This window comes from Fusarium verticillioides, chromosome 9 (genome assembly GCF_000149555.1).
Source record: "Fusarium verticillioides 7600 chromosome 9, whole genome shotgun sequence".
NCBI lineage: Eukaryota > Fungi > Ascomycota > Sordariomycetes > Hypocreales > Nectriaceae > Fusarium > Fusarium verticillioides.
The window spans coordinates 1,393,779-1,419,783 of record NC_031683.1 but is presented as its reverse complement, the minus strand read 5'-3'; the positions used below and the strand labels follow the sequence as shown (position 1 = coordinate 1,419,783).

The 26,005-nt window shown below is 48.1% G+C and overlaps 10 protein-coding genes across 14 annotated transcripts; 4 read left to right on the top strand and 6 right to left on the bottom strand.

The window, feature by feature from the left end:
• Window positions 1–8: 8 nt before the first annotated feature.
• FVEG_10435 (potassium/sodium efflux P-type ATPase, fungal-type) lies at window positions 9–5,725 on the bottom strand. 2 transcript variants are annotated; one of them, XM_018899586.1, is made up of 4 exons: window positions 5,462–5,725; window positions 3,538–5,410; window positions 3,288–3,487; window positions 9–3,233 (listed from the first exon to the last, which is right to left on the bottom strand). In XM_018899586.1, the coding sequence occupies exons 2-4, from the start codon at window positions 3,739–3,741 to the stop codon at window positions 260–262; spliced, it is 3,378 nt and encodes a 1,125-aa protein (XP_018757674.1). In that variant the 5' UTR covers window positions 3,742–5,410; window positions 5,462–5,725; the 3' UTR covers window positions 9–259. The 2 variants fall into 2 exon arrangements, with proteins under 2 accessions (XP_018757674.1, XP_018757673.1); XM_018899585.1 differs by having other exon boundaries at window positions 3,538–5,725.
• On the top strand, window positions 4,990–8,183 carry FVEG_16802 (hypothetical protein). Of its 2 annotated transcripts, XM_018906038.1 has the most exons (4): window positions 4,990–5,690; window positions 5,739–7,507; window positions 7,555–7,936; window positions 7,989–8,183. In XM_018906038.1, the coding sequence occupies exon 1, from the start codon at window positions 5,167–5,169 to the stop codon at window positions 5,569–5,571; it is 405 nt and encodes a 134-aa protein (XP_018757676.1). In that variant the 5' UTR covers window positions 4,990–5,166; the 3' UTR covers window positions 5,572–5,690; window positions 5,739–7,507; window positions 7,555–7,936; window positions 7,989–8,183. The 2 variants fall into 2 exon arrangements, with proteins under 2 accessions (XP_018757676.1, XP_018757675.1); XM_018906037.1 differs by having other exon boundaries at window positions 4,990–7,507.
• Window positions 8,184–11,816: 3,633 nt separating this feature from the next.
• FVEG_10436 (membrane dipeptidase) lies at window positions 11,817–13,653 on the bottom strand. The gene is made up of 3 exons (XM_018899587.1): window positions 13,291–13,653; window positions 13,038–13,239; window positions 11,817–12,975 (listed from the first exon to the last, which is right to left on the bottom strand). Exons 1-3 carry the CDS (start codon window positions 13,569–13,571, stop codon window positions 11,989–11,991), a joined length of 1,470 nt encoding a protein of 489 aa, XP_018757677.1. The 5' UTR covers window positions 13,572–13,653; the 3' UTR covers window positions 11,817–11,988.
• Window positions 13,654–14,043: 390 nt separating this feature from the next.
• Window positions 14,044–15,437, bottom strand: FVEG_10437 (hypothetical protein). The gene is made up of 3 exons (XM_018899588.1): window positions 15,337–15,437; window positions 15,162–15,284; window positions 14,044–15,115 (listed from the first exon to the last, which is right to left on the bottom strand). The coding sequence occupies exons 1-3, from the start codon at window positions 15,346–15,348 to the stop codon at window positions 14,174–14,176; spliced, it is 1,077 nt and encodes a 358-aa protein (XP_018757678.1). The 5' UTR covers window positions 15,349–15,437; the 3' UTR covers window positions 14,044–14,173.
• Window positions 15,438–15,681: 244 nt separating this feature from the next.
• On the bottom strand, window positions 15,682–17,187 carry FVEG_10438 (hypothetical protein). The gene is made up of 5 exons (XM_018899589.1): window positions 16,827–17,187; window positions 16,688–16,764; window positions 16,545–16,628; window positions 16,416–16,484; window positions 15,682–16,368 (listed from the first exon to the last, which is right to left on the bottom strand). The coding sequence occupies exons 1-5, from the start codon at window positions 17,024–17,026 to the stop codon at window positions 15,968–15,970; spliced, it is 831 nt and encodes a 276-aa protein (XP_018757679.1). The 5' UTR covers window positions 17,027–17,187; the 3' UTR covers window positions 15,682–15,967.
• Window positions 17,188–17,508: 321 nt separating this feature from the next.
• Window positions 17,509–19,940, top strand: FVEG_10439 (hypothetical protein). 2 transcript variants are annotated; one of them, XM_018899590.1, is made up of 4 exons: window positions 17,509–17,876; window positions 17,929–18,455; window positions 18,523–19,476; window positions 19,540–19,940. In XM_018899590.1, exons 1-4 carry the CDS (start codon window positions 17,724–17,726, stop codon window positions 19,664–19,666), a joined length of 1,761 nt encoding a protein of 586 aa, XP_018757680.1. In that variant the 5' UTR covers window positions 17,509–17,723; the 3' UTR covers window positions 19,667–19,940. The 2 variants fall into 2 exon arrangements, with proteins under 2 accessions (XP_018757680.1, XP_018757681.1); XM_018899591.1 differs by having other exon boundaries at window positions 17,929–19,476; window positions 19,540–19,924.
• FVEG_10440 (phosphoribosylamine-glycine ligase) lies at window positions 19,788–21,654 on the bottom strand. Of its 2 annotated transcripts, XM_018899593.1 has the most exons (4): window positions 21,627–21,654; window positions 21,052–21,532; window positions 20,452–20,991; window positions 19,788–20,399 (listed from the first exon to the last, which is right to left on the bottom strand). In XM_018899593.1, the coding sequence occupies exons 2-4, from the start codon at window positions 21,344–21,346 to the stop codon at window positions 19,906–19,908; spliced, it is 1,329 nt and encodes a 442-aa protein (XP_018757683.1). In that variant the 5' UTR covers window positions 21,347–21,532; window positions 21,627–21,654; the 3' UTR covers window positions 19,788–19,905. The 2 variants fall into 2 exon arrangements, with proteins under 2 accessions (XP_018757683.1, XP_018757682.1); XM_018899592.1 differs by having other exon boundaries at window positions 21,052–21,654.
• A 346-nt stretch (window positions 21,655–22,000) lies between these two features.
• On the top strand, window positions 22,001–23,621 carry FVEG_10441 (hypothetical protein). Its single transcript, XM_018899594.1, has 2 exons — window positions 22,001–22,423; window positions 22,480–23,621. The coding sequence occupies exons 1-2, from the start codon at window positions 22,128–22,130 to the stop codon at window positions 23,051–23,053; spliced, it is 870 nt and encodes a 289-aa protein (XP_018757684.1). The 5' UTR covers window positions 22,001–22,127; the 3' UTR covers window positions 23,054–23,621.
• A 67-nt stretch (window positions 23,622–23,688) lies between these two features.
• FVEG_10442 (hypothetical protein) lies at window positions 23,689–24,610 on the top strand (the record flags this gene model as incomplete). The annotated part of the gene is made up of 3 exons (XM_018899595.1): window positions 23,689–23,838; window positions 23,931–24,095; window positions 24,149–24,610. The coding sequence occupies 3 exons, from the start codon at window positions 23,689–23,691 to the stop codon at window positions 24,608–24,610; spliced, it is 777 nt and encodes a 258-aa protein (XP_018757685.1).
• A 368-nt stretch (window positions 24,611–24,978) lies between these two features.
• On the bottom strand, window positions 24,979–25,960 carry FVEG_10443 (ribonuclease H2 subunit C). The gene is made up of 3 exons (XM_018899596.1): window positions 25,790–25,960; window positions 25,441–25,733; window positions 24,979–25,392 (listed from the first exon to the last, which is right to left on the bottom strand). The coding sequence occupies exons 1-3, from the start codon at window positions 25,923–25,925 to the stop codon at window positions 25,351–25,353; spliced, it is 471 nt and encodes a 156-aa protein (XP_018757686.1). The 5' UTR covers window positions 25,926–25,960; the 3' UTR covers window positions 24,979–25,350.
• Between the last annotated feature and the right edge of the window lie 45 nt (window positions 25,961–26,005).

The following is a 26,005-nucleotide window of genomic DNA, read 5'->3' as shown; positions in this document are numbered from 1 at the left end:
CGAAAAAATGGTTCAGTGACAATGTAATGCATTTGCACCAGCATTCAGTGGCTGGGCAGCGGGATATCTATACCCTCTATCAGGGCGGAATAATGCAACTAAAAGCAGAAATGATATCAATATTAAGATTCGTCGTGACCCTTCCCATCCGTCCAAAATATTCTTCAGTTCATGAAACCACATATTGTGTCATTACTTTTCCAAGACCTCCCTCACCCCCTTTTAAATATTCTTATCATCAGAGATGTAAATCATAAGATTAGGCCTCGGTGGCTGCAAGGCCTTGAGGCACAATGTGTCGATCGGTAGGTCCACGAGAGGTGCTTCGCTTTCCGAGAGACTCGCCAGTGTCCTTTCGAGAGAAAGATGCCCAGGTCTTGAAGCTGGACAGAGACATGGTTCGAGCAAGGCGACCACCGTCTTCGCCACCCTGGCCCCAGACACCGCGGCGGACAGGAGCGTCCTCAAGAAGGTGGAAGTGTCGCTTGGTCATCTTCCAGAGCTCAATGCCGGCAACGAACACAACAGTGAAGCCAACAGCCAGGGCCCACTCCCAAGTGATGCCAGTGTGCTTGAAGAACTTGTGGTTCAGGACGGGAATGTAGACGACAGGGAAGACGGACAGACCACCAATGATGACGGACCAGAACAGGAAGCGGTTGGAGTAGATGTCCTTGAACACGGGGAACTTGCTGTCGTCGTCAGGGTTGAGGCGGAAGACGGAGCGGCGCAGACTCTTGAACTCCCAAGCAGAGATGAGGATAAGCCATGTCAGTTCAGCAAAAGTGGCAGCGCGAGCCTTGAACACGGGGATACACTCCTCAGAGTATCGCTGGTTGCACTCGAAGCCGAGGTTACCGCCATTGGCACCATAGACGATGATGACAAAAGTGCACATTGTGCAAGCACCCATGATAATACCGTAGACAATCATGTCAATGATGATCTGGTTGGTAAAGACACCGCGCTTCTTGTCCTGTGGAGGCTTGCGCATGATGTCCTGAGCACCCTGCTCGCGACCCAGTCCGAAGGCAGGGAACGACGAAGTAGCCATATTGATCCAGATAATTTGAAGAGGCGAGACGGGGAACACAGAGAAGCCACTGTCGTCGACAAAAGCGAGACCGCAAACCAGGAGGATAACCTCACCAACGTTGGAAGTCAGGAGATGGAGGACGAACTTCTGGATGTTGTCGAACATGCGACGACCTTCACGGATAGCAGCGACGATGGAGTTGAACTTATCATCGGTGAGTACGATCTTGGAGGCAGACTTGGCCACATCAGAACCGGAACCCATGGCAATACCGACGTCGGCACGAGACAGAGAAGGGGCATCGTTGACACCATCACCAGTCATAGCCATGAAGGCGCCACGACGACGGAGAGCGTCGATCATGCGGGTTTTGGTGTCGGGAGCGCAACGGGCAATAACAAGGGGAAGTTCCTCGAGAGCATCGATCTCTTCATCGGTCATTCTATCAAAATCGGTCGCCTTCTGAACAATGGACTTGGCGACGTGATCAGGCAGAATGCTGAGGTTCTTGGGGATAATACCGACTTCCTTGGCGATGGCCTTAGCGGTCTCCGGGTGATCACCAGTAAGCATATGAACTCGGATGCCAGCGTTGGAACACTCGGCGATAGAGGGCTTGGTTTCACGGCGAGGAGGATCGTAGATACCAGCAAGACCAAGGAGGATAAGACCCTGTTCGACCTCGGTTCGAAGCTTCTCGTCCTCGGCGGGAGAAGAGGCTTGCTTGGCAGTGAAACGACCATCCCAAGGCCGGTAGGCGATAGCCAGGACACGCTGACCCTGGGAAGCAAGACTGTTCATCTGTTCAAGAACACTCTCCTTGAGCTCATCAGTCATGGGCTGCTGGTCAGGTCCTGTGCCGGCGTAGTCACAGAGATCCAAGATACGCTCGACAGCACCCTTGGTGAAGACCATTGAGTTGGAAGTGTCGATAATGGAACCCATGGCGCCCTCGGGGGCATCGTAGATGACGGACATTCTCTTGATAGAGCTGTCGAAGGGGAATTCGGCAATTTGCTTCCAGCCCTCACCCTCAAGAGTCTTCTTTCCAGAGTTGAAGCGGTGGGTGAAGACCTGGAGGGCAATTTCGGTGGGCTCACCGGTAACCTGCCACTTCTCCTCTTCATCATCGTATCGAACAGTAGCCAAATTGCAAAGAGCGGAAGAAAGTAAGAAAGCTTTAAGTTCATCAGTCATCTCGCACTCAACCTCGGGCACAGGCTTCTTGGGTTGGGCATTGTTCTGGTTGAGCTTCTCATCGGGAACATCAAACTTGAGGACAGCAGCACTCCGCTCGCGATCGTAGTCACGAGGGGCCTCCTTCTCTTCGGGCTCATCGCTCTGCTTGGAGTATGTGACTCGGCCCTTGGTGGGATCGTTGGGGCTCTGAGAGTCGCGAACAGTGTAGATGTGAGAAGAGGGGATCCAAGCCTTGCGAACAATCATGGCGCCTTCGGTGAGAGTGCCAGTCTTGTCGGAGCAAATGTTGGTAACACCTCCAAGAGCCTCGAGGGCGGAGAGATCTCGAACAACCACGTTGGCCTTGCGCATTACAGTAACAGCAACGACCATGGTGATAGTCAAGACAGCCACCAAGGACTCGGGGATAATAGCGATACCCAGAGAAGTAGCATAGATAATAACCTCGTTCTTCATGTCGAACTTGTTGACAGCAAACACGACGATAGCGAGGATGATGGCACAACCGAAAAGGACATAAGCAAGAGCGGAAAGCTTTCGCTGGAGAGGGGTTCCCTCAGTGAGGCCCAAGAACTTGCCGATAACATCCCAAGTTCGCTTGGAAGCACCAACAAAGGGCTGTCGCTTTCCATACTTCTTGTAGTTCATGGATCGGCCAGCCTTGCGAGTCTTCTTGGAAGTAGAGGCAGCAATCTTACCGACCTCAGTGGACATACCAGTAGCAGTGACGATACCGCGACCACGGCCCTTTCGGACGACGGTGGTGGCATATGCCATGTTGACACGGTCACCAATACCGATCTCATCCTCGGACTCGACAGGCTTCTCTGTTCCGGGAGCGGCGATATTGTTTTCGGTAATCTTCTCGACGGGGATCGACTCGCCGGTGAGTTGGCCTTCCTCGCAAGCAAGGTTCATGGCTTCAAAGAGGCGGAGATCGGCGGGGACGGTGTCGCCCATCTTGAGGAGGACGATGTCACCAGGAACGACTTCGGGGCTGTTCAATTGATTAGTTTTGAGTCAACTTTGATTCCGCCAAGTAGAAACTCACTTGGAAATAACCTGAGTCTTTCCATCGCGAAGAACCATGGCACTGGGAGAGGAGAGAGCTCGGAGAGCATCCATGCGCTTCTCAGCGCGATACTCTTGCCAGAAACCAATGGTGACGTTGAGGACGATAACAAAGACAAGCACACCACCTTCGATGTAGTCTTTGATACCGAAACTCAGAGCCATGGCAAATGCAAGAACCTGTGGCGGGTTAGTTTGGCAAATTGGGTTTGGAGGGGAGCGCCACTTACAATGATCATGGCATTGAGTAGCTGCTTGGTCAAAATACTGTACCATGGCACAGTACCGCCCACATCTAGCTCATTCTTGGGATATTTTTGCTGAGCTTCAGCAACTTGTTGGCTGGTAAGCCCCTTGTCGATGCTGGTGTCGAGAGCTTGCGCCGTCTCCTCGATTGTGAGGAGAAACGGGTGCTTGGGGTATTCGGCCGCCATGGTCGATGGATTGAAGATCGGCGACCAGGATCTGTAGGAAAAGGCGCGAGAAGAGAGCTTAAACTGTTGTTTGTGTACTCTATGCTCTGGGTATAAGTGACGGTCGTTGCGAGGCGTGTGTTGGCGATGTTTACAGGAGTCAATTGACTACTTGAACTTCATTGACGAATAAAAGAGTGATAACAATGAAGGAACTAGCTTCAAGGCATGAATAAGTCAATGTTATCTATTCGATTAGAGAACAATCGACGAATGTGATTGACAACTTTGGGAGTTTATGGGAAATGGACCTTGGCAGGGTGCGGGGGACGAGGTCATATATAGTTGAGGGAGGGAGAAATCTCAAGAAACAAGAGTACTGTAATAATTAGGAAAAAGCCCCATGAGAGCACCGTAATTGTTCATGTTATCGCGGACCTGAGTCGTTGCCAGGCTCGGGGTTTCTTGGCGTTGGTCCCATCCCGAACCCGAACCTGAGCAGCGGTTTAGATCCGCCACCGGACTTGGAGAGGTCACTATTTTCCCCACACACTCCCACCATAACTAACCCCTGTAGACAGGTGTTGAGCCTCTCCTCAGCCTGCAAATGCAAAATGCAGTGCTATACGGATACTCTCTTAGTGAGTTTAGCCTAGCCTAGCCTAGCCTACCTACCTTGGTTAGGTGTGGTGTGTTGCTATAAATCAGATGCCCTACATATCGTCGACGGCCGTCCCCGGAACGGAGAAGAAACGAAACGGACGGCCCCGTGACGTCAATTCCAGTGATGGACCGTATTTTACGCTCCAAGTGCCGTGCTAACAACACCGGATCGGTAGAGGTCGTTCTATGCTCAGTCTTGAGTCTATCCATGCAACAGTGTAAGCTTGGGTGCAACACCAGGACCTGGAAGCATGTCGCAAAATTCTTCTCAATCTCTCGGTGCTTTTCTTCCAGGTTCTATCATCCCCAGACCCCAGTCGCGTTTCCATGCTAAAACTCCAAATAAAAAAAGAACTGGCCGGTAAAAATGGTAAAGTAGCGTAGCGTACTGTATCGTGGTGAGACTGTTTTGGTGGTGTGTGTAGTGGGGATCCTGGCGTCTTGGCAGCTTGGCGTATTGCGCATACGTGCAATGGGTGCAAAGACGGAAGAGAGACTGCGCGACAAGAGAAATCTTGCTGCTCTTGCTGTAGAATTGAGAGGTGAGGTCATTGGTGTGCATTGCAGACTTGGATTGTCGCATGGTCGCGGAGGTCGTGGATGGATCCTCCTCTCACGAGGTCAACGTCTAGGCCCAGGGCGGCGTCTGTCAAGTTTACTGCACTTCTCCAACATTCCCCTGGTCTTTTGATCATCATGGACCGGTTGTTCCAACGGCATCCAAGCCGTTGACACATGGCCGCGATTGCTATGCGAGCATGGTCATAGCTCTCTGTTAGAGCCATGGCAGCATACCGAAACATGACCAATGCAACACTGATATTAACGAGATGCCCATCTCTTGTCTCAAACTCCAACCGTGCCCACTGGACCATGGGTGCTATGATTTGCAGCTCTCTTACTCGTTCTGAAAGCTCATTCGGCATTCCACCACCGTCCAAGAGCATCGACCGGTACATACTCGACCATGCTATACCATGCCATGCCATCTTAGCCAAGACGAAAGAGCCAAGGAAAAAGTCACAAGCTAGTAATTGCTCAACAACCGCCATCTCGCCGAAGGCAAGAATGTCTGTACTTATCAAGGTTCAGCTGCTTCATCACATCTTGGCGCCTAGGGTTAGCGGTCGTCGTGATAACCTCAAAGGGTCAACTCTATCTTGGCGGCTCTTGGCGCTTGACCAATGACGCGTATCCAATCAATCCTCGGACCTTCAAGTCAAGGTACGCCGAATTATCGAGCGCTGCGCCCCCACATCTCTTCTGACGATCCAGCAAAGCGATGTTCTGATCGCTTCTGAGGTTAGGTATCTCTGCATCTTCCGTGGGGGGTCAGACAGAGGGTAACAAGAAAGAAAAAAAAACAGCAATCAACGACAGAGACACTCGTTTCTGGAACAAGTTAAGAGACTGGCTTGGCTGTAGACATTGGACTCTGTCCATTGGCCTGATGAATCGCCACACCCTGTCGGCTCCTCACTCTAGGACCAACTAACCTTGCGCTTATGTTACTTAAGGTTCTGGGCACTTGCGCTAAGCTTATCGGCTACCTTGCTCAAAATCAATCATATCACCTGATCCACACTCTCCGGGTCCCGTTGCCCAACAGTGGCAGCACTTTTTGTCTTGGCAGGCCGTGTGTTCAGTTCATGTTACGTCGAGAAACAGAAAGAATGGATGTTGTCAAAAGTGGCCTATTTTTCCTTTCGTCTCTTGGATCGGGTTTGTTCGTATTATGTGGTTAGTGGTGAGACACGCCGCACTGATAAAGCAGAGTTTGCACCCGCGATCGTTGGTGTCATCATTTCAATGTGGAATATTTCTTTGCCGTCTTTCTTCTACAGGCCTCCTGATTGACTTCCTGATGGAACCATATCCCCTATCAACTATAAAAAGTTCCTCGTCTCTTCGCGTTTAATGCCCAGTGAACAGTACATTTACACTTTCTCGGCCTTCCCGGAACCTCAGTCTCCTCCGCCACGACCTGCGCCTCCATATCCACTCCGCTCGCTCCCTTGATGCTAAGATAAAAGTCGTACGAGTCACGTGCTCCGCCGCGATGCTCCACCTTCCGCTCCGTTGAGACTTGGCACAGCCGAAGTGGCGGCTTCGGGCCTCAGCACTCGGCGTGCGCGGTCCAAACGCCGAGCAATCAACGAGAAGCATCTTGTTGTCCTGCACATCTCCGGTAGTGTGACTTCTCGGTGAGCATAAGCAGAAAAATTGACCATTAAGCATTCTTTGAAGCATTGCGTGAAATGCGGCCGTGCTGACCGGGATCATTTCAACGCAAACTGTGATGATGAAGCGTCTTTCTAAGCGCTTATTGTTGAGACTCAGGCTGCCTTGGCTTGGAGGAGTATTTATGACAAAAGATTCCACTAATAATCAAGCTACGGTTGCTTTTTGAGCTACAAAGACAAAATAAGTGATACCAAGAACACAGGGTATCGAGCTATCAAATCCCCCGATTGGTTCATCAGAGCAGGGGAATCACTGCTGAAGTGTCTGATATTGCAACTAATTTTCTTGCTAATTTAGCGGAAACGAAGCAATATGAGACTGGTAGGGATTCATTGGTTTGTTGAGGGCCTCATTTTGCTGGTAACCCCAGACCCCGCGTTTTCCCCGGGTGAACCCCATTCGTACTGTTTTTTGTACTCTGTGCAGAGGGTATAGGAAATAACGGCTGCTCATCACTTTGTGCAGTAGTCTGTGAGACAGTGACCAGACCTAAACCATGCAGGCCTTCGTATCCTGTGTCCGAGCGAGTTGCATTTATAACGGCGGCTAAGTCGACCCTATTCCGCGGCCGCTTGAGATCGACAACTAGTAGTAATAGTCTTGTTTCTTTTCTCAACGGCCAGATTCCGTGAAAACTCTGGGCATAATATTTATAACCGATAAGATCTCGGAACGATCATCCACTCAGAGTGTCTGCCAAGATCCATTGCCGTTTGGCTAACTTCCGCTCCGTGAACTCGTAGCTTAAACCGGCCGGTGACTTGGCTTGCAGCTTGCCAAGCACCCAAGGAGGCATTGGTGCACAGTGACAAACTGGTCATATTTCTAAGGCTATCACTCCCTATTACGCCCGAGGTGTTACAGCATTAGACGCAGCCAAGTAAGTACCTGGGTGGGGCTGTACCGTACCTGATGCTAAGCCTTTAGAAACGTGGATTTTGGCAGATTTGCACCGAGTCAAGAGATAGATTTGAGACCGTTGAAGCTTAATGGTGATAAAAGAATTAGATCAGATTCGCCACGCAATGCTTCAAACTGTTTGTCACATGCGAGACCAGCAACTTGAGATTGAGGCTTCAGCCAGGCCTCTTTCTTACTGGATGCGTTACATACCGTACACTCCTGGCTCAGAGTCACCTCGCTTTCCCACGGATTTCAGGTTAACATCCTTTAGCACTTTAAATTGTTGCTGCCTTCGATAAATGTTGTTATTTCACAAGGCTAAGGCCAGTACCTTGTCAATGTCCCCGACACATCAAAAGCAGGTGGAGTTACTGCTGGCCAAGACTATTACCAAGGCTCTATCAATGTATGTTGTAGCTATCCCAGCAAGCCAAGAAACAAGCTTCTGACTAATAAAGACGGATGTTGTTCTAATAAGAAACTCTCTTGGCGGCTGGGTACTGTCACTTGGCCGCATCTATCAACAGCCTAGGTACCCCAGATCAACGATTCACAAGCTCCGCCAAGTTCGCCCAGCCGATTCTGATTACTTGCATCTTGTATTTATTCCTGATCTAGTTTCTGGGCGTAATGGATCCCTTAGTGATTATCATGCATTTTCGTTTGATAATACGACTGAACTTGGCTTGAATGGAGGAAGCTCAGTTGCCAAGTTTTCCGCCATATCCATGTTGCTGTCGTAGCACTTCTTGATGTATGTATTGGAGACTCAATGAATATTATAGTTTAAATTGAGGTATTAATTTTCATTGAAAAATAATCAGGTTTTGTGCTATGAGTTATGAGCCTTGATCTCTTCTGATTTAAGTCGGTGGTGGTGGTATATCGAGGCTAAGAGCTGCATAAGTATAGGCTCGAAATAGGAATTATTATGACGATTGGAAGATGAGGATATGAACTTCGGCTACTGTTCCAGAATGTAAGAGTATCAAAGATTTATTGGTCATCGTTAAAGCTTCTGGGTAAAAGCTTATATTAGGGGTGGGAATAGTGTGTGCTCATTTATCACCTGTATTCGCAGTCCAAAGCTTAATCTTGTAGGCCGCAGTCATCCCATAGTAAGAGCATCAAAATTAGGAGCCTGCCAGTGCCAGCAAGTTTCAGCATCCACCTTGAGTTCGGAAGATGCCAACACCTATTCACTGGAGGTCTGTTTTATTTTTCTCATCTTGACATGCTACAAATTCTCAATGGAAGCATTCGTAATGAATTTTCTTCCTTAAACATCAACTTAGCTTCTCCCGCAGCTACTTGTTATTCAGCAAAATGGCTTTCACAAATTTCCATCAAAATGATCAGATGCGCCCGTGCGTGTGTCCTACCGCACCGTTTGTTGTCTCACAAAAGGTACGTAGTTGACAATTGAAACGACCTTCACAGCCCAATATATTCAAGGGAAACGTACAAGTAACACCATACAGCTATTGCAAATCAAACGAGACCAATCTGCACTATTCAAGACTCTCCCGAATGAGATATTGCTCGAGATCACGTCCTATATCGTGGTTGAAGACAGACTCTGTCTTGGACTCACTTGCAAATCCTTGTTCTATCGTCTTTGTTTGTCCACCGAACTCCACATCACATCAGCCAGTAGCCATGTGTTCTCCAGCATACGTTATTGTTCACATGTCAAGAACCTACTCAAGCGCATGAGACCTCTGACTCTCAAAGGTCATCCCAAACGGACAATGGCACTGTGTTGCGACTGTCTTCGCTATCGACCTAAAAGAGTAAGATACTGGAGGGAGATGATAAGCGAGAAGAATCTTCGGTCTGTGGATCGATGTGCCGCCAATGAAGCAGCAGAGTCTTGGTTCACAAGAGAGTCCATACAGTGTCCAGGATGTTGGTTCAAGGGCGAGTCAGATTACATTATGGATTGAGCTGAGAGGTAATATGCAGGGGAAGCTCTGAGGAATGGAGGCCAGTGATAGGCTTACGATTGTTTTAAAAGTATCACGATGTGCTTTCTAGCGAGTCGTGTCATTGCAGATCAAACTTATGTATGTATTGGAGCCTCTCTTATTTTACCAGGGGTTCAATATAAAGTACCGAAAACTATACTTGATGCCTTGCTAAGTTGCTCTAGACCCGGAGAACTAGAATCATGAACCCACTTTCTGTATGCTTTTCGACGTGACCTTATCGCGATTCGTTTGGAGTCCTCTCGTGGCTGGATCTGACGTGGAAGTTGCTGACGAATCAAGAATGCACTAAACAAAGTTGTTATTACATAGCTTAGAGACATTGGTGCGCGGCCGCGGAGGAGTAGATAGGCTTCGTTCATCATATTTGTTACTGTCTTTAATTTGGTAGGCAACAGTTAGAACTTGCCGCAGATCGGAAACTAACCATGTTCATATTCACAGGTCAGATGTTATTGGGAGCCTGTCTCTGGACCGCCCGCCGAGATTTGCTGCTCCTTCACACCTTTAGATTCAGCCTGAGCCGCCCACAATCACACACGTTCTGGAAAAAACTCTAAGCGCTCTGAGAGACTTGTCGCCAGTTCTTTCAGATTTATGCTCGGTTCTTCTATCACTGACAAGAGTTGCCAAGGCGTCTCACCACTGGGAGGAGTCGACGTTCCGTTACTGTGAAACTATCCTACATAGCCCATACTTTCTTCTCCTAGTACCAAGGCACATGCCATCAGAAGGGCCAGAGGTGCATTCTTATGGAATATCACTAATCCACCAAGCCGTGCGTTTGGCCGCTTTGAGGTTTCTTGTCACGACCGCTGAGCACAGTCATCACACACTCGGTGCCATCCATTATCGCAAACCTCAACTTTCACGCCTACTGGCAGATTATGAAATATCATGGAATGGGTTGGAAGAACTCCAGGTCTGGGTACTTGTTATAGCGGCAGTGACTGAAGGGACTCATGACAGAAGCTGGATGGCAGAGATGATAGCTATTACGATTAAACGACTTGGATTGAACTGGATTGAACTAAAGGTAACACTGAGACAAGTTGCTTGGTTTGATTCCTTTGAAGGCTAGTTCAGGATGTTGGAAGAAGCCATGAATAGTCGGAATGGGATAGCCAGGGTTGATTGAGTACCGCGAAACTGATGAGAAAATATAAGGAATTTCCAACTCTCTAGGTAGTTGATTGCAGAGAAATGATTGTCCCAAGTCGGGTAAAGATCAAAGACCAGAGCGTTTGGACTCATGTGATAGGCCAGCTCGGATCAGATATCTCGGACTATGTGCCTCAGACTCTTCATCAGCTAACATAGCAGGCCCCCAATTACGGGAGATCAACCTGTTGTTCCCATATTTGTATAGATTGGTCCGCTGATGCTCAAGCACTGAATGGTCAGCTCGCTATCAAACCATAGCTAAGCTTCGGCCAATGGAGCATATATCAAATAGGGTCGCGTCCCAATATTTAGCCTAGTTAGTTACGTTCCCCGGGCCAATCCCTTTAATTTTGGGATACCTTCCTAGTGATGCCTGTGGCGATGCGACATTTGGCAGGATTAGAAGGATTCTGCCGGGTTTTAAGTTGCTGTAAGAACCAAAGACTATGGTCCGAGTACGAGGGTGGCGTTCCTGTGCGAAGGCACCGTTGCACGCAATGTATTGTCTCTCTATTTAAGTAATGAGATCTTCTAAGTCACTTTGAAAATGGCACAAGTGCTTCACTTCTTTAGACTTTGAGATGAAGGCTAATAATTTCATTCGCACTCTTGCGTTATTCTCTGCAGGAGCTTGTGCATGCAAGCAGCTCACTCCCCAACGTGTAGCGGATGATATCAAAGCAGAAGAGTAACGAGTCACCCTCTGATCTGATACCTCTTGAGTAGAAAAGACTAATTATGTGTAGTCTCGACAAGACGCTTAAGCCTTATACAAAATCGCCCTTGGCAACAGCAATGCCGGGCCTTTGGACTCTTGCTATCATACTCCGTGTGATGACATTAAGAACATCAATCAGGTGGCATTCCTCGACAATGCTAAGACTGCTGGCTACGCCGCTGCAAGTCTCGCCTTGAATTTAGATGAGGTACCTATGCACGAAAACTCAAATGTCAATCCTTTGAGCAAGCGCGGAGTAACAAGAAACATGGTTCGTTTGGCGAATGTTATTCGAGGTGTAGAGAAGGTGCATAGCCGCCGGGGTGAGAGGAAGGTCTTTATCTGAGGCGCTGGTTGACATATTCAAATACTCTACATGATGGAGATTTGATTTGCGGTATTCTTTACTTTAAATAATGATGATAGTCATTTTCCGGTATTGACATCACAGAGCTTCTGTTACCTGGGTTGAAGGGGTTCTGAGATCTACCTGTCTGTCTATGAACCCTATGGTTTTGCATACTTAATAGGCAAACAGAGACAGTTTTTCATAAGACTTTTTTTTCCCCTTTTCTCTTATAGACAAGTCTAAGTAGACAGAATCTTTGGCCTTCCTTCGGCATCTAAATCGAAGACATCTTCCTCAATCTTGGCCCCATTCCTCAAGGCCTCCTCAAGGCCTCCCCTCAGCATGTAGGGATCAGTTGAAAATCCCTTATGCCATTCTCGTCCTTCATATTCCTCTTCGACAGGTTTCTCACCTGTAGCCTGAATTGCTTTAGCGCTCTTTTCAATATTTCTCCAAACCCGGAGAATGTTTTCTCCTGCAAGCAGACGAATCTGCTCATCTGTTGCACCTCGCTGCATGAGCACCTCCATCAAACTGGGATATTTTGAAACATCCTCTAGTCCAATAGGCACATTTGACATGCCAAAGAAATCCGCACCGATTCCAACGCAAGTCCAGCCACATACTTCTGCGATGTGGAAGATGTGATCAGCCACATCGTGTATTGATGCTTGCTCGGGATGCTTCATGTTGAGGAAACGATTGAGAAACACGGCCATAACTATGCCGCCGTTGTGCTTGACCTGTCGAAGAACATCGTCGGGGACATTTCGGAGATGCGGCTCAATAGCGTATGCTCCAGAATGCGAGAAGATTACCGGCGCTCTAGCAATACTGAGAACATCCCTCATTGTCTGATGAGAAACGTGCGATAGATCAACCATCATTCCCAACCTGTTCATCTCTTTGATGGCTACCTTTCCAAGCTTTGCAAGTCCAGTGTCCGCAGATCCGGAGGCAACAGTTGAAGCTGCCATAGCGAATGCATTATCACAATTGTGAGTAATAGTCATGTATCGCACTCCCAGTTCGTACATCTGCCGAAGGCTTGCAACGCTGCCACCAACCTGGTGGCCACCTTCAATGCCAATCATGCTTGCGATGCGGCCTGCTTTGAAGGCCTTCCTAGCACAGGCCGCTGTATCGCAATACTCCAAGTCTTTGGGGTGCTCTTGGATGAAGCGTCGAGTCACATCGATTTGTTCAAGCGTGTCTCGAACGATCCACTTTGAGGAGATTAGCAGCGGTCGAACACGAGAGAGAATTTGGCAAACGAATTGCCACTCACAGAAGGATCCTCAAAGTGCTTTTGCTGTTCATCACAGTCTACATACACGCTCCAGAATTGACCTCCGACCATGCCTTGCCTCAGACGCTGTAGATCTGTATGGCCCAGCAATCGATTAGTAAAGTCGAAACGTTCATCGTAGATGCGGTTCTTGAGTTCAAGGCGGAGCATGAACGGTAAATCATTGTGGCCGTCAATTAGACTATGGACTGTCAGTGCGATCCTCTTAGAGTAAGATCAAGAGTTGGCTTACGGCGTCGTCTTGAGGATTCGCTTGGTACGCTCTGCATAATTCGTGGGATCGATCGACTGTTGACCAGGCCATAAGAAGGTGAAGGGACTCAGTAAGAGCACGATCCCAGCAGTAATGACTGGATATCGAAATTGTGACCACCAAGCTGTGGCTGAGGAATTGGCGTGTAGTACCAATGCCCCGTCGCGATTGTTATTAGTCGATGTGGTTGATTGAGGAGTGTCGGCCTGCTGGCTATTCCGTCGGGGCGGCGAGGCCACTATCGGTGACGAATCGGCCATGATCACCAAATTGTGCCTGCAAAAATGAATAATTTGTTGAGCATGAAAGTTAATGGCCAATTTCTTGAGTCTTATACGAGTCTAGATCGGAGCAGAGTTTGCGATTGAGTCATGATTAGTTATCCTTGCTAACCACGAAAGATGTGGAGTGGTAAGCGGGCTACAATGAAACTGACACACTAGTTAGTTAGTAACTCTGCTACACGATGGATTGATCAGTAAATGGAGGACTAGAATTGCATGGAGCATACAATTGAAAATGGAAAAGACATCCATTTGTTGAAAAAACATCTTGGTACGGGTTATCTCATTAGACTATCATCTCTCCTCGAATTCAGATTGGTTCTTCGCCGTCGTTTTGATGGTCATGTCGATGTTATATTGTCGACCGAGATGGGAACTAGCGGCATTGCGACGGGAATAGTGTCACTGTCAAAGACGAGAAAATGTCGTCGTATCAGAACAGAAATCTGCACTTGACTGACACCCAAACTGGTACTCTTTTCTTCTACTCGGATATAGTTAAAGCACACGCAATGATAGGCTCCAAGTAGTTGCTGTATCCAGATATCGAACTTGACAGTGGTTCCTGAGCATCCGTCTCAATCCTGAACCCCTTCAATCAGATTCTTGATACCCTCGCCATTCATAGTTTTCTTCCACGCTTCCGGAGCTTGATTGAAGGGAGTAATGCTACTGATCAGAGACGAAACCGACACCTTTCCGGATTCAAGAAGCCCAAGTGCAATTTCAAAATCCCCAGGACCATATCGAAACGAGGTTTTTAATACCATTTCTCTCTCGCACATGGCATGGAGAGGCAAATTCTGCATAGCTTTCCCAAGTCCTATTTGGACAAAAACACCTCCGCGTCTCAAAGCATAGATACCAAGTTGTGCTGATGATTCGACTCCGGTGCATTCCAACACAACGTCAGCGCCATCAACAAGGCCAGTCTCTTGTTTCAACCTAGCAGCTTCCTGTTCAGTTGTTGAAGTTGAACTCAAATGGGGCTCAAAGGTTTGGCAATTGAGACCTTTTTGTGCAAACTCAAGTTTGTTCGCGTTGATATCGGTGATGACAACCTGCTTGGCTCCATAGGCCCACGCTGTTGCCGCCGTCAGATAGCCCACAGCCCCCGCTCCTTGGACTATGACTCTATGGCCAGGCCGTACATCGGCGAGACGAATACCATGGACAGCGACACTTAAAGGTTCCACTAGAACAGCCTCTTCCAGGCTGGTAGAGTCGGAAATCCTATATGCGAAGTCCTCTGGGATCTTGAAATATTGAGAAAGCGTTCCGTGTGTCGACGGGGGATCCGCAGCGAACTTCATCTTCTGGCAGAGATTGTATCGTCCGGACTTGCAGTATGTGCAACTCTTACAAGAGAAGCCCGGTTCAATAGCCACGCGGTCACCAGGCTTGAGGTTCGAAACCGCTGGGCCAGCTTTGTAGATGATTCCGGAAGCTTCATGACCCATCACCAGAGGATGCTCCTCAGAGACTTTTCTTGCAAAGCCGCCTTCTGTCCAGAAATGAACCTGCTACTGTCAACGTTATATCGAGGACTGTTGGATTGATACTCACATCGCTACCACAAACACCTGTGTATGCAATCTTCACAATTACATCCCTCGGATCTTCAATCCGAGGGATTGGCCTCTCACCGAAGCGAGCGTCTTCGGGACCATAGAGAAAACAGGATAGATTCTATCAACCTTTTGTCAGTCCAGTATTTATCATAAGCTAGGACAATACTGACCGTCTCGCTCATAATGTAAAGTAAGGTAGAAAGGCTCCGGAATCAAAGGACTAGAGACGCAACTGTATGGATGCTGTTGGAATTATGAAATTTTGGCTACAATATATATGTGTATTGGACACGGCTGCTACTGTAATCGCAGTCAGGTGATGATTATCTTCGGATCACTGTCTTCCGAAGGAGGGGGAGCATGACTGCATTAGCGATGTCACCTCTCCATCGCGAGCAATCAGAACAGAGAATTGGAATGTTGGGGGATGGGGATGACCGAGTTGTGGTGGGCCAATCTAGTTCATAATATCGTTGGCTTGGATATGACTACTCGACACTATCTTGAAAAATGATCGATAGTATATACAAAGTTTGATTTTCGTGATCGTAATGGAAAAGGCAGGTTAATCAGCCATAGACTCTCAATGAGAAAAACTATATTGAATAGCGGCGGGCTTTCTGCCCTAGGTTCAATAGTCTTTTCTACTATATTTACGTAGACAGATGAGAATATGAAATCATCCTTGAACTCCACTTGGTGATCATTGTTGGATAGGTGGATACTAATTCATACTCTTAATTAATCCCGACCATCGTAAAATAAATCCACGATACTTCCGAGTGCCGTTCTTCAACTGTCTTAAGGCAACACGTAGCCTCCATCAATCAGCAGGTCGCTTCCAGTCATATAAGTTGAAGCATCGCTAGCAAGGTACAAGTAAAGACCCTTGATCTCCTTGACATGTCCCTGTCTTCCAAGAACAGCCATGCGATACGCCTCATTGAGCGCCTCAGGGCTCGCACCCATCTTTGTATCAAAGAAACCAGGAGATACGATGTTCACACGAGCAAAGTCGCGCCATTCCCTAGCAAGAGACTTTCCAAAGTGTGTTATAAAGGCCTTGCTCCCGTTATAGACTGGCTGATCAGTTGGCACGTTGACGATATGGGCACTCATGCTGGAGGTGATAATGAAGTTTCCGAAACCCTGACGCTTGAAAATCGCACCGGCGTATTTGGCAGAGAATACAACTCCGTCAACTATATGGTTGTCAGTAGGGCCAAAGACATCAGGAGTGATCACTTACCATTCACCGACATCTGTTTCCTGTATTCTTCCAGAGTTTGCTCAAGGATGGGTTTTGAAATTGCCATGCCTATCACCGATTTATTAGCTCTATCCAGAATACCATGATCAATGGCCAGGAAACACTCGCCTGCGTTTGCAACATAGACATCGATCTTGCCAAAATCTTCAAGAACAGCCTTTAGGGCATCTTGAATCTGCTGTGAGTCGGATACTGAGGGAAACATCTGTGTTAGCTGCTGCTAGAGGCTCTGTCCAGAGAAAAGTACCCACCGTCGACCTTGTAAGCGGATGCCTTGATGCCATGTTGCTCTGAGAGTAGTCGAGCCTTTTCAACGGCAGCGTCATTCCTGAAACACGTATTAGGCCAGTGATATCATCACTCGAATGGCAGGTATTCTGTGCAACTCACGAGTTATACCAAAGCGCAACATTTCCGCCTGCCTCAGCGTAGCCCTCAGCTACCGCATACCCTAGACCATCGGCAGCTCCATTAACAACGAGGACCTTTCCATTCAAGCGAAGCTGCTCAACCACATTGTTGGGAATATTGGGAAAGGGTTTAGGAAAACCCTCTCGCACTTTAGTGGCATCTTCGACGGACATAGACATGATGAATATTCTTGATAACCAACAATGACACAAGCAAAAGGGCAATCAATGTGTTAAAGGGAGAAGAAGAGGAGGGGCATTATTATATGAATAGCCTACGTGCGTTCACTCATCTGCTGTATCTCTCTCAAAACCCCACATCGGAGCACTAAACACCGACGTTGGCCCCTCTCACCAAGCGCCATCATTCGAGCCAGAGGATGAACTCCCAGATGATAATGATTCGATGGATAATGCCAGCTTTTCCCCATAATTTTCACTTCTATGCGCGCCAGTCACACGGCCAACAGTGTTAGTTTGCGGATAGAGAGGCAGAATCCGCCTTTCCTGATTAGGAGTCTAGACTGTAACGACATCGCACCGGGTACATATCAAACCTTGAAAGGCTGAGATAGATATAGTGTCCATACTGTTGAAATGCTCAACTTGGTACTTGGAAGGCAAAGATATCTGCAATCACAGCTGACTGATCATCAATCCAAGGTACACGGCAATTGGTGATAGCGGGGCAGTTCAGCTTATCATTGAACGGCTGATTGGCCAATTTCAACCAGGATCTCGTTTTTGTGGCTGTCTGACAGCAGGAAAGAATATCTTTCCCCTGATTACGATGCAACCTGGCTTTCTAAACGTTTCCCGAGCATCCACAATCTTCAGTTTTCAGGAGTTGTAAGTATAACAAACCCCATTGGCCAAGATGTGGCTTCTTGGGCTTCAGGATGACGGCGCCTCGCTCCTCACGCGCCTCCTCCGCTTCTCAGGCGTGATACTGGTCGCGTTACTCGTCCACGCCTTTCGCAAAGGTTATCGAGTTCGCAAGAAGTTCCAGGCCCTCAAGGATCAGGGAATTGTATGTATTCCTGCCTCCACTAAATACCTTCAGTTTCTTATGCAAGAGACAGCCCATTATGAAACATTCTATGATTCTCGGCCACCTTGAAGTCATTGGGAAACTTGTCTCAACACTTCCATCTGATGCTCACGGCGATTACCTGATGCTGAAGATTCAAGAGAACTGGCGGGAACTCTTCCCTCAATGCACAAAATGTCCACCTGTTGCTTACATCGATACTTGGCCCTTCACAGCGCCGATGGTTATCTCTCTCAACGCACATGTTTCGGCTCAGTTCACACAAGAACACTCACTACCCAAGGCTTATGAACAGAAGCATGTTCTCTATCCCCTCACAAAGAACCGCGATTTGGCCTCCATGGAGGGCCCGGAGTGGAAGGTCTGGCGTAAAAGACTGAGCCCAGCATTCAGCATTCAAAATATCAACAGTCGTTTACCAGACATTCTGGAAGAGGTGGAGGACTTTGCCAATGTTCTCAAGAGCAAAGCAGGAAAAAACGGAGAATGGGGCGAGGTCTTCCCACTTGGAGATGCCACTGCCAATCTCACTCTCGACGTTATCATTCGTCTCTTTCTGTAAGTTCCACTGTGTCTCGAAAGACTTGCCGACGTCAAGTCCTGGGATATCAATAACGTCACAAAGGAACATTCGATTTCACGAGCAGTGGGGAAAAAGCTCGCCTGTTTGTGCCGCCCTCCTTGACACCATTTCTAGGATGTACTTCTTCGTCAATCCCGCCAACTTCATCCAATACTGCAATCCGTGGCGCCATTTCAAACTCTGGCAGAACTACAGAACTCTTGTCAAAAGCTTCACTCCGGTTCTTCAAGAGCGCATGAATAAGCTTCAGCAGGATCGCACAGCAAAGGGAAAGACACTGGTTGATCTAATCGTACAAGCTCTCGATGCCGAGAGAGCTGAACAGAAAGGAGCGGGACAGGACGACAAGGACCAACTGAACATGGAGCTTGACGCTGACTTTCTGGAGATGGCCATTGGGCAGATCAATACTTTCCTCTTCGCAGGTTTTGATACCAGTGCTGCAACTATTGCTTGGCTGTTCCGCCTGCTCAGCGAATATCCAGATGTTTTGGCCAAATTGCGAGAGGAGCATGATGCAGTCCTTGGCCCAAATGCCTGGGGTGTTGCTGGTGTGATAAGGGAGAACCCACAGCTGCTGAACCAGCTCCCTTACACACTAGCTGTCCTTCGTGAATCTATGCGTTATCATACCAACGTCGGTTCAATGCGTCGTGGCGAGCCCGGGTTCTTCCTCGTGGGTCCGCCGGGCTCCGATCCTGGATTTGAAGGGAAGAAGCTGCCAACCGAGGACTTCATTGTCTGGGACGGGACATATGCAATCCATCGCGACCCTGAGATCTGGCATAGAGCCTGGGAGTTCCTTCCAGAACGTTTTCTTGTCACTGATCCGGAGGATCCCTTGTACCCGCCACCCAACGGCTGGCGTTCATTCGAGGCCGGGCCACGGGTTTGCATTGGGCAACATCTTGCCACCCTCGAGATGAAACTAGCCATGGTACTGGTAGCGAGATGCTTCGATATCGAGTGTGCGTGGGAAGAATGGGACCAGATCAAGTAAGTCTCCTAGTTTCTCAATCACGTCGCGGGCTGTATTACTGAACAAAGCCTTTCGTATAGTGGAACGACAAACTCTGAAAAGGCACGGCCGACTGTCTGGGATGATCGTTGCTATCAAGTTGGAACTGACTCGCCGCCACGAGTCAAGGATGGTATGCCTGTGCATGTCAGAACGCGTGGACTGTAGAGTTGAGCCGGCGTTGAGAAAAGTGATAACAACCGAGCGAGCAAGAGGCTGTTGTGCATAGTAGTCGATGGGGGCTAAGCCAGACCGGTGGGTGTTGCTAGCAAAAGACTCAATTGAGCATTCGTGAACCCAGCAACCTGGACTGGGCTACATAGGAGCGACAATCGCAACGTAGCTCTACATCGGGTCCTACATCCTTGAATTAATCTAGTGTATGGTGTGGTGGCCTTCCTTACTCCTTATTTGGCCAGACCCCCTAAAGCAATGTCCTTCCTGTACACCATGCCTTCAAAAGACACGCAGTCAACACCCATATATGCCTTGCGACGTGCCTCTTCAAGGGTATCACCGTAAGCAGCAACCGAAAAGACACGCCCTCCCGTGGACTTCAGCAAATGATCCTCCTTACGAGTCCCAGCGTGAAAGATAACCACCCCCTCTGGTGGAGAACTCAGTGAAGCAACCTTTCCAGTTTCGTAGTCCCCTGGGTATCCGCCGGATGCAATAACAACATTGCATGCGAAACCTGGCTTAATTCTGATGCTGTTCTTCACTTGTGCGAGTGTCCCACTTGTACATGATAGCATGACACTTGCGAGGTCGGTGTCTTCGTGAATAAGAAGCATCGAGCTTTGGGTTTCCGGGTCGCCAAAGCGAACGTTATACTCGATAACTTTAGGGCCCGATTTGGTGACCATGACTCCAGTGAACAGCAGGCCACAGAAAGGACGGCCTGGTTGGGTTGTTAGCGGTCTAATTGAAACAAGATACGACGGGCAGCTCACCTTCTTTTGCTAGAGCATCAAATGTAGGTTTCAAGATGACTTGATCAATCTTCTGTAAGACATCTGCGGTCACCATTGGCACAGGTGAGTAAACGCCCATGCCTCCAGTGTTGGGTCCCTTATTTCCCTCTAGAATACGCTTATGGTCTTGCCCAGGCGGAAGAGAGAAGAAGGTCTTGCCGTCGCTAAAGGTCAAGATGCTGATCTCGTATCCGTCCATGAACTCTTCGATTACGACTGAGGAGCCCGCTGTAGAATATTTGCCGTCGCTCATGATGCCGCGAAGATCTTGCAGTGCTTCTTCTAGTGTTTCAGGGAGAGCCACGCCCTTACCTGCGGCGAGGCCGTTTGCCTTGATGACGATACGGTGGTCTTTGTCGGTGAAAACATGGCGCACGTATGCACTGGCAGCCTCGAGGTTGTCAAAGCTCCGGTGGTGGGCAGTCGGAATGTCAAATCTATTCATAAACTCCTTCGCAAAGACTTTGGAGCCCTCAAGTTCTGCGGCCTCGCGCGAAGGTGCGAAGCAAGGCACGCCAACTAAAAAGAGGTAATGTCAGTGAAAGGTTGATGGACAGAGGTCGATAGCTGCTCCCTGACCTTTGCGAAAGAATTCTTCGATGCCATTCACCACGTCGTCATCAGGCCCAACAACTGCCAAACCTATACCGATTTCTTTGGCACGCTTCGCCAGGTTGTGATATTCCGAGCCACTGACGCCTTCAAGGGCAGAAATCCCGGCTGTGCTATTGCTGGCTGCAACTCCATGTGTGCCAGCATTGCCAGGGAATACAAAAACATGTTTGACTGATCTGGCTCGGCTCAGCTGCCAGGCCAGGGCATGCTCTCGGGCACCTTTCCCGATAACAAGCACCTGGAGGTCTCTTTCAGTCATTGGACAATGTTAATGAGACGTCGTGATCTGTGAACAAAGATGATGCCTACTACCTAATGCGTCACTTGATGGTAAATGAGTGGGTGGAATCAGACGGCAGGGAGAGGGGGAAGGCGTGGGAAGGTCTAGAGGGACGGGACGTGATGGGAGGCTCATGAAGGAGGAGGAGGCCTTGATGTCGAAGGACTACACACACAGTGAGTGATGCGGGTGGCGGTCGGTGGGAAAATGCTTAATACTTGGGTTGCTTTGCTCCAGGGCCTCTTTAAGGTTGACTGACCACCTGTGCGTGAGGTCCAGTACCTGCAATACGCAGCCTCAACAAGTTAAAATTTAGGTAAGTACCTACTACATATATTCCGCCTGCTCTGCTGGTTTACGTTAGATGCTGTTGCCTCTAGCCTATTGATGACTTATAGAAACTTTACATGGATTATGAAAGGTACACAAAACCTTGAGCAGCATAAACACTTCTACGTATACGAGTGTCATGTTTCCTTATTAAAACTTTCATCATGTGAAACTTTCTGTTTCAGTACCAACGTTGCTATTGTATTTCCGATACGTGATCGGTGATAAGCAACATGGTGTGGAGCTTCATCACCAAATGCCTGTCGCCCGACGAAGTTAAACGGGAATAAAGAACCATTAAGTCCGTGATGTCAACACTATAAGACAGCACAGTATCCGCGCATATGAGTTGAAACAATCCACAGATCGAAATCGAAACTTACACAGCGGCCTCTAGCATCGAGTCTCATCGACAATCAATCAGACCAAAATGGCGACCCCAGTTTGGTTCATTACCGGAAGCTCCAACGGCCTTGGCCTGCTTCTCAGTCTGAGAGTCTTGAAAGCAGGACACAGAGTCATTGCAACTGTTCGGGACACTACAAGATCAGCCGATGCTGTCCGCCAAATCGAAGAAGCTGGCGGAAAGATCGTCACCATTGACCTGACTGAATCCAAGGCCAGCATTACCAAGAAAGTCCAAGATGCAGAGAAGGTTTATGGGAGGATCGACTTCTTGGTGAATAACGCCGGGTACTCCGTCTTGGGAGGCATCGAGTTTTTTACGTGAGTCAGCCCTTTATTGTTAAAATAACCGAGCGCACACTAAATCCTGTGATAAGGGAGGCCGAAGCCGAACATCAGATTCAGACAAACTTATTTGGTCCTCTATACACCATTCAAGCTGCCCTCCCCGGAATGAGGGGCCAGGGTTCCGGTACCATCATCAACATTAGCAGTATCGCTGGCCAAGATGCCCAACCCAGCTGCGGAATCTACAGTGCCAGCAAGTTTGCTCTCGAAGGTTTGAGCGAGAGTCTATCTAAGGAGGTCAAAGAGTTTGGTATCAATGTTTTGCTGGTTGAGCCCGGTGCGTTCCGTACAAATTTCCTCGAGGCCTGCGTCAAGAGCAATATTTCTGGCGAAAAAGCATATCAAGGAACGGTGTTGGAAGCAACACTCCAGAAGTTTGACAAGGCTGCTGGAAAGCAGGCCGGAGATCCCAGTAAGGCCGTGGACATCATCTTCGAAGTGGCCACGGGCGAGGGAGCAGCAGGTCACCTTAAGGGAAAGATCCTGAGATTACCATTGGGCCCAGATTGCTTTGCTCGTCTAGAGAAGAAGCTTAATTTTCTTCAGCATGATATTGAAGCAACACGAGAGATTGGTATCACGACGGACCTGGACGAGAAGTAGACTGGCATAGCTTAATTCACAAGGTGATCAACCTAGATGCTACAAAAAGACCGCCAGTTCTTAAAAAGAAAAAGGATTACGACCGGAAATTATCAGCTAGAGTCCCATTTGAGTAATCCAAGATACGTCTGGATGAAAGACAATGCATACATACCCATTAGCATATCGGCCCAGGTTGAAATACAGATGGCTTGGTTTGATGTCCTGCACAACGAACTCTTTGTCATAATGAAAGCACATTCCATCCAGTCCTCAAAAGCAAATTGGTTCACAGGTTTGTCAAAACCTAAGTCAACATTTATGAAAGCACAAAGACCGACTTAAAGGCCGGCGTTGTGGAACAAGACAAGTGTCGAGTAAACACCATGGTGTCTTTGTTCGGAAATAGCAACAATGGGCCCAGCAAAGCCAGATTGTCAGCCCAAGACGTGTTTACAGACTGAACACTTTAAATCATGCCTTATGAAAGGGATGAATGAACTTTGTAGTCACATAATAGTGTATGGAACGGAAGGAGCTTATAAGGCCAGGTGCCGAGCCATGATTTCTACTGAATATTAACCCAATGCAATCAAGACGAGCATTTCAGTGATTACCTATTCAACATACCAAATTGCTTTTATTATTAAGAAACAATGTATCCCGAGAGGCCACAGTCAGTTGCAGACTTAGTTCCGCTTCCGCAGGGCAATGGTCCCAAGATAAAAGCGTTTGACTTCCAAGGCCCCCAGCAGATCGAGTTCTTAGACCATCTAGGATCAGGAATACATTCTATTGTGTTCAAAGTAAATATCAGGGGTCAGATCTATGCTCTCAAACTTGCAAGTATCCCTTTACATACTAAGATAGAGTACAACCAAAGACTAACGAGTAGTAGTTCAGGTTCCCGAGCGACGAAAGCTGGGTCTCACCAGCGCACCCGGACAACTGGGATGATCCGGACGCACTTGGAGCCTTCTACCCTTATTCTGAGCCTTTTACTTGCGAGTGCCCTGCATTTGGCCGACTTAAGAGACCGGTTACGAAGAACTGGCAGTCAAATGTTTCGGCTATATACTGCTGGACGATGCACACGAAAGCACCATGATGAATCAGTTCGCCTATCTCCCCGCCCACAAACTCAGCTTCACCTGGGATGGCTATCATGATGGTGATGAAGAGGAGTATTACAGGGACGCTAATCTTCGAGACATGGGGACTCGTTTTCGTTGCAGCGATGGTAGTCTCCCGCCAATTCGAGGTATCATCAAGGAGTTCGGAGAGAGCAAAGTCTTGGATTACAAAGGCGCCAAAAGCATCCTCAGAGACATCAAATACGTACAGCAACTCGGAATTACTGACCTAGACCTTGCACACAGGCAGATCATCAATGGTAAGCTGTCCGATTTCAGCACATCCATCACGGTTCCTCACTTTGCCAGCAACCCAGAGTGGAATCTACATCTCTCACGATCTTGCAGATCAAAGATCGAGTTTGAACTCTTCGCCACCTGCTACAAGGATTTTCGAGACTTTGATATAATGATACACGATTGGAACGAGGATCACAAGGATTAGAAGGACAAGCAAATCAATCTTAAAGCACTGCCCGAAGGATTTCCCCCTGAGCGCAGGCGGTTGAGAAACACTTCGGCTCAAAGGCGCCTCAACACTCATGTCGATCCGAGGAACTACACAAGGTATCTTCCATACCCTAACAGACAAGGACAGATTGTCCAGAGAACATTTCGCGCTCTTGCAAGGAAGCCATCCGTGTGGTATATGGAGTGCTCAGCCGCCGCAGTACGCAGACTCAAAGAAACCGCGAGGATTGAATCTGGTCTTCATTGGCAGCGTCAGAATGGACATATCGTCCCCTTAGACTAGGGTTAGCGCTCATTTAACCAGATGCATACGGGGAAGAGTCAGAAGCCAGCGAGTTTAGACTTCATAAAAGAAAACCAGTATTACTAGAATCATAGACTTATTTTTTTAAATTTAGCATACAGAAGTATATCTAATCAGAGGTAGAGATATTAGAGATAAGACTTTAGCTATAAAAGGCATGTGCTGGTCTCCAAGGCCTTATTTCAAAACGATTTACTCCCAATTACCTGAGGTCTATGCCCCAATTTTCAATAACAGCATGAATAGGCGAAGGGCAATATCTTAACGCAGTTTTTGAGTGCCAGGAGTATTGCTCGGATATATTATTGAAGTGTCTAGTCGGTTCGAGGCGACGATCTTGATAACCCACGATGTCAATAAGCAGCTTGTGGTGGATGGAGCAGCCCGACGCTTAGTCACTGCCGTTCACATTATTTTTGTGTCGTGTCTGCAGAGGGCGAGTAAGAGTGAATCTGTAGAAGTCAGCAACAGATTCTTATCCAGTCGATATCGCGCCATACCCGATCGGCCATCTGAAGCCACTCCTCCATACTGCGAACATAAGGATCTGCACTGGCGTCTGCCACGGTCTCGTGTCCCCAAACGACCATCTCGTCAAACTCGGCAGTTATTTTCATGCTTCCTATTTGTTCTGGCTCTTGGTCGGCATCGAGATCCTCTACCACGTCCTCGTTGGCACTTTTGGGGTCGTTTTCGGGCGCTCGTTCGACAACAACACCTCGACACTGTTCTGGCATTTTTACCACCTTTCCTTGAAGTTTTCTACCTCGAAAATATGCTAGCTTTGTGCCCTCTTTTCAGTCTGTCAGTAAACTCATGGCAACGGGATTCGTATCCATGAACACAAACCATCCGTAGTAGCAGGAGTCCAAAATGCCGATGCCTGGTCAATTGGCCCATCATGGTGTATACGACATGGCAAAAGATTCGCCACAGCTTTGGATTTGTTCTCGTCGGGTGTTAATGAGAGTATTGATTGCGACATTGTGGTAGTGTTGGTTTGTTCCTCGTCAAGAGAAGGAGACGCGTCGAGACGCGTAAAGAGCTCCGAGGGTGATGGGCTTA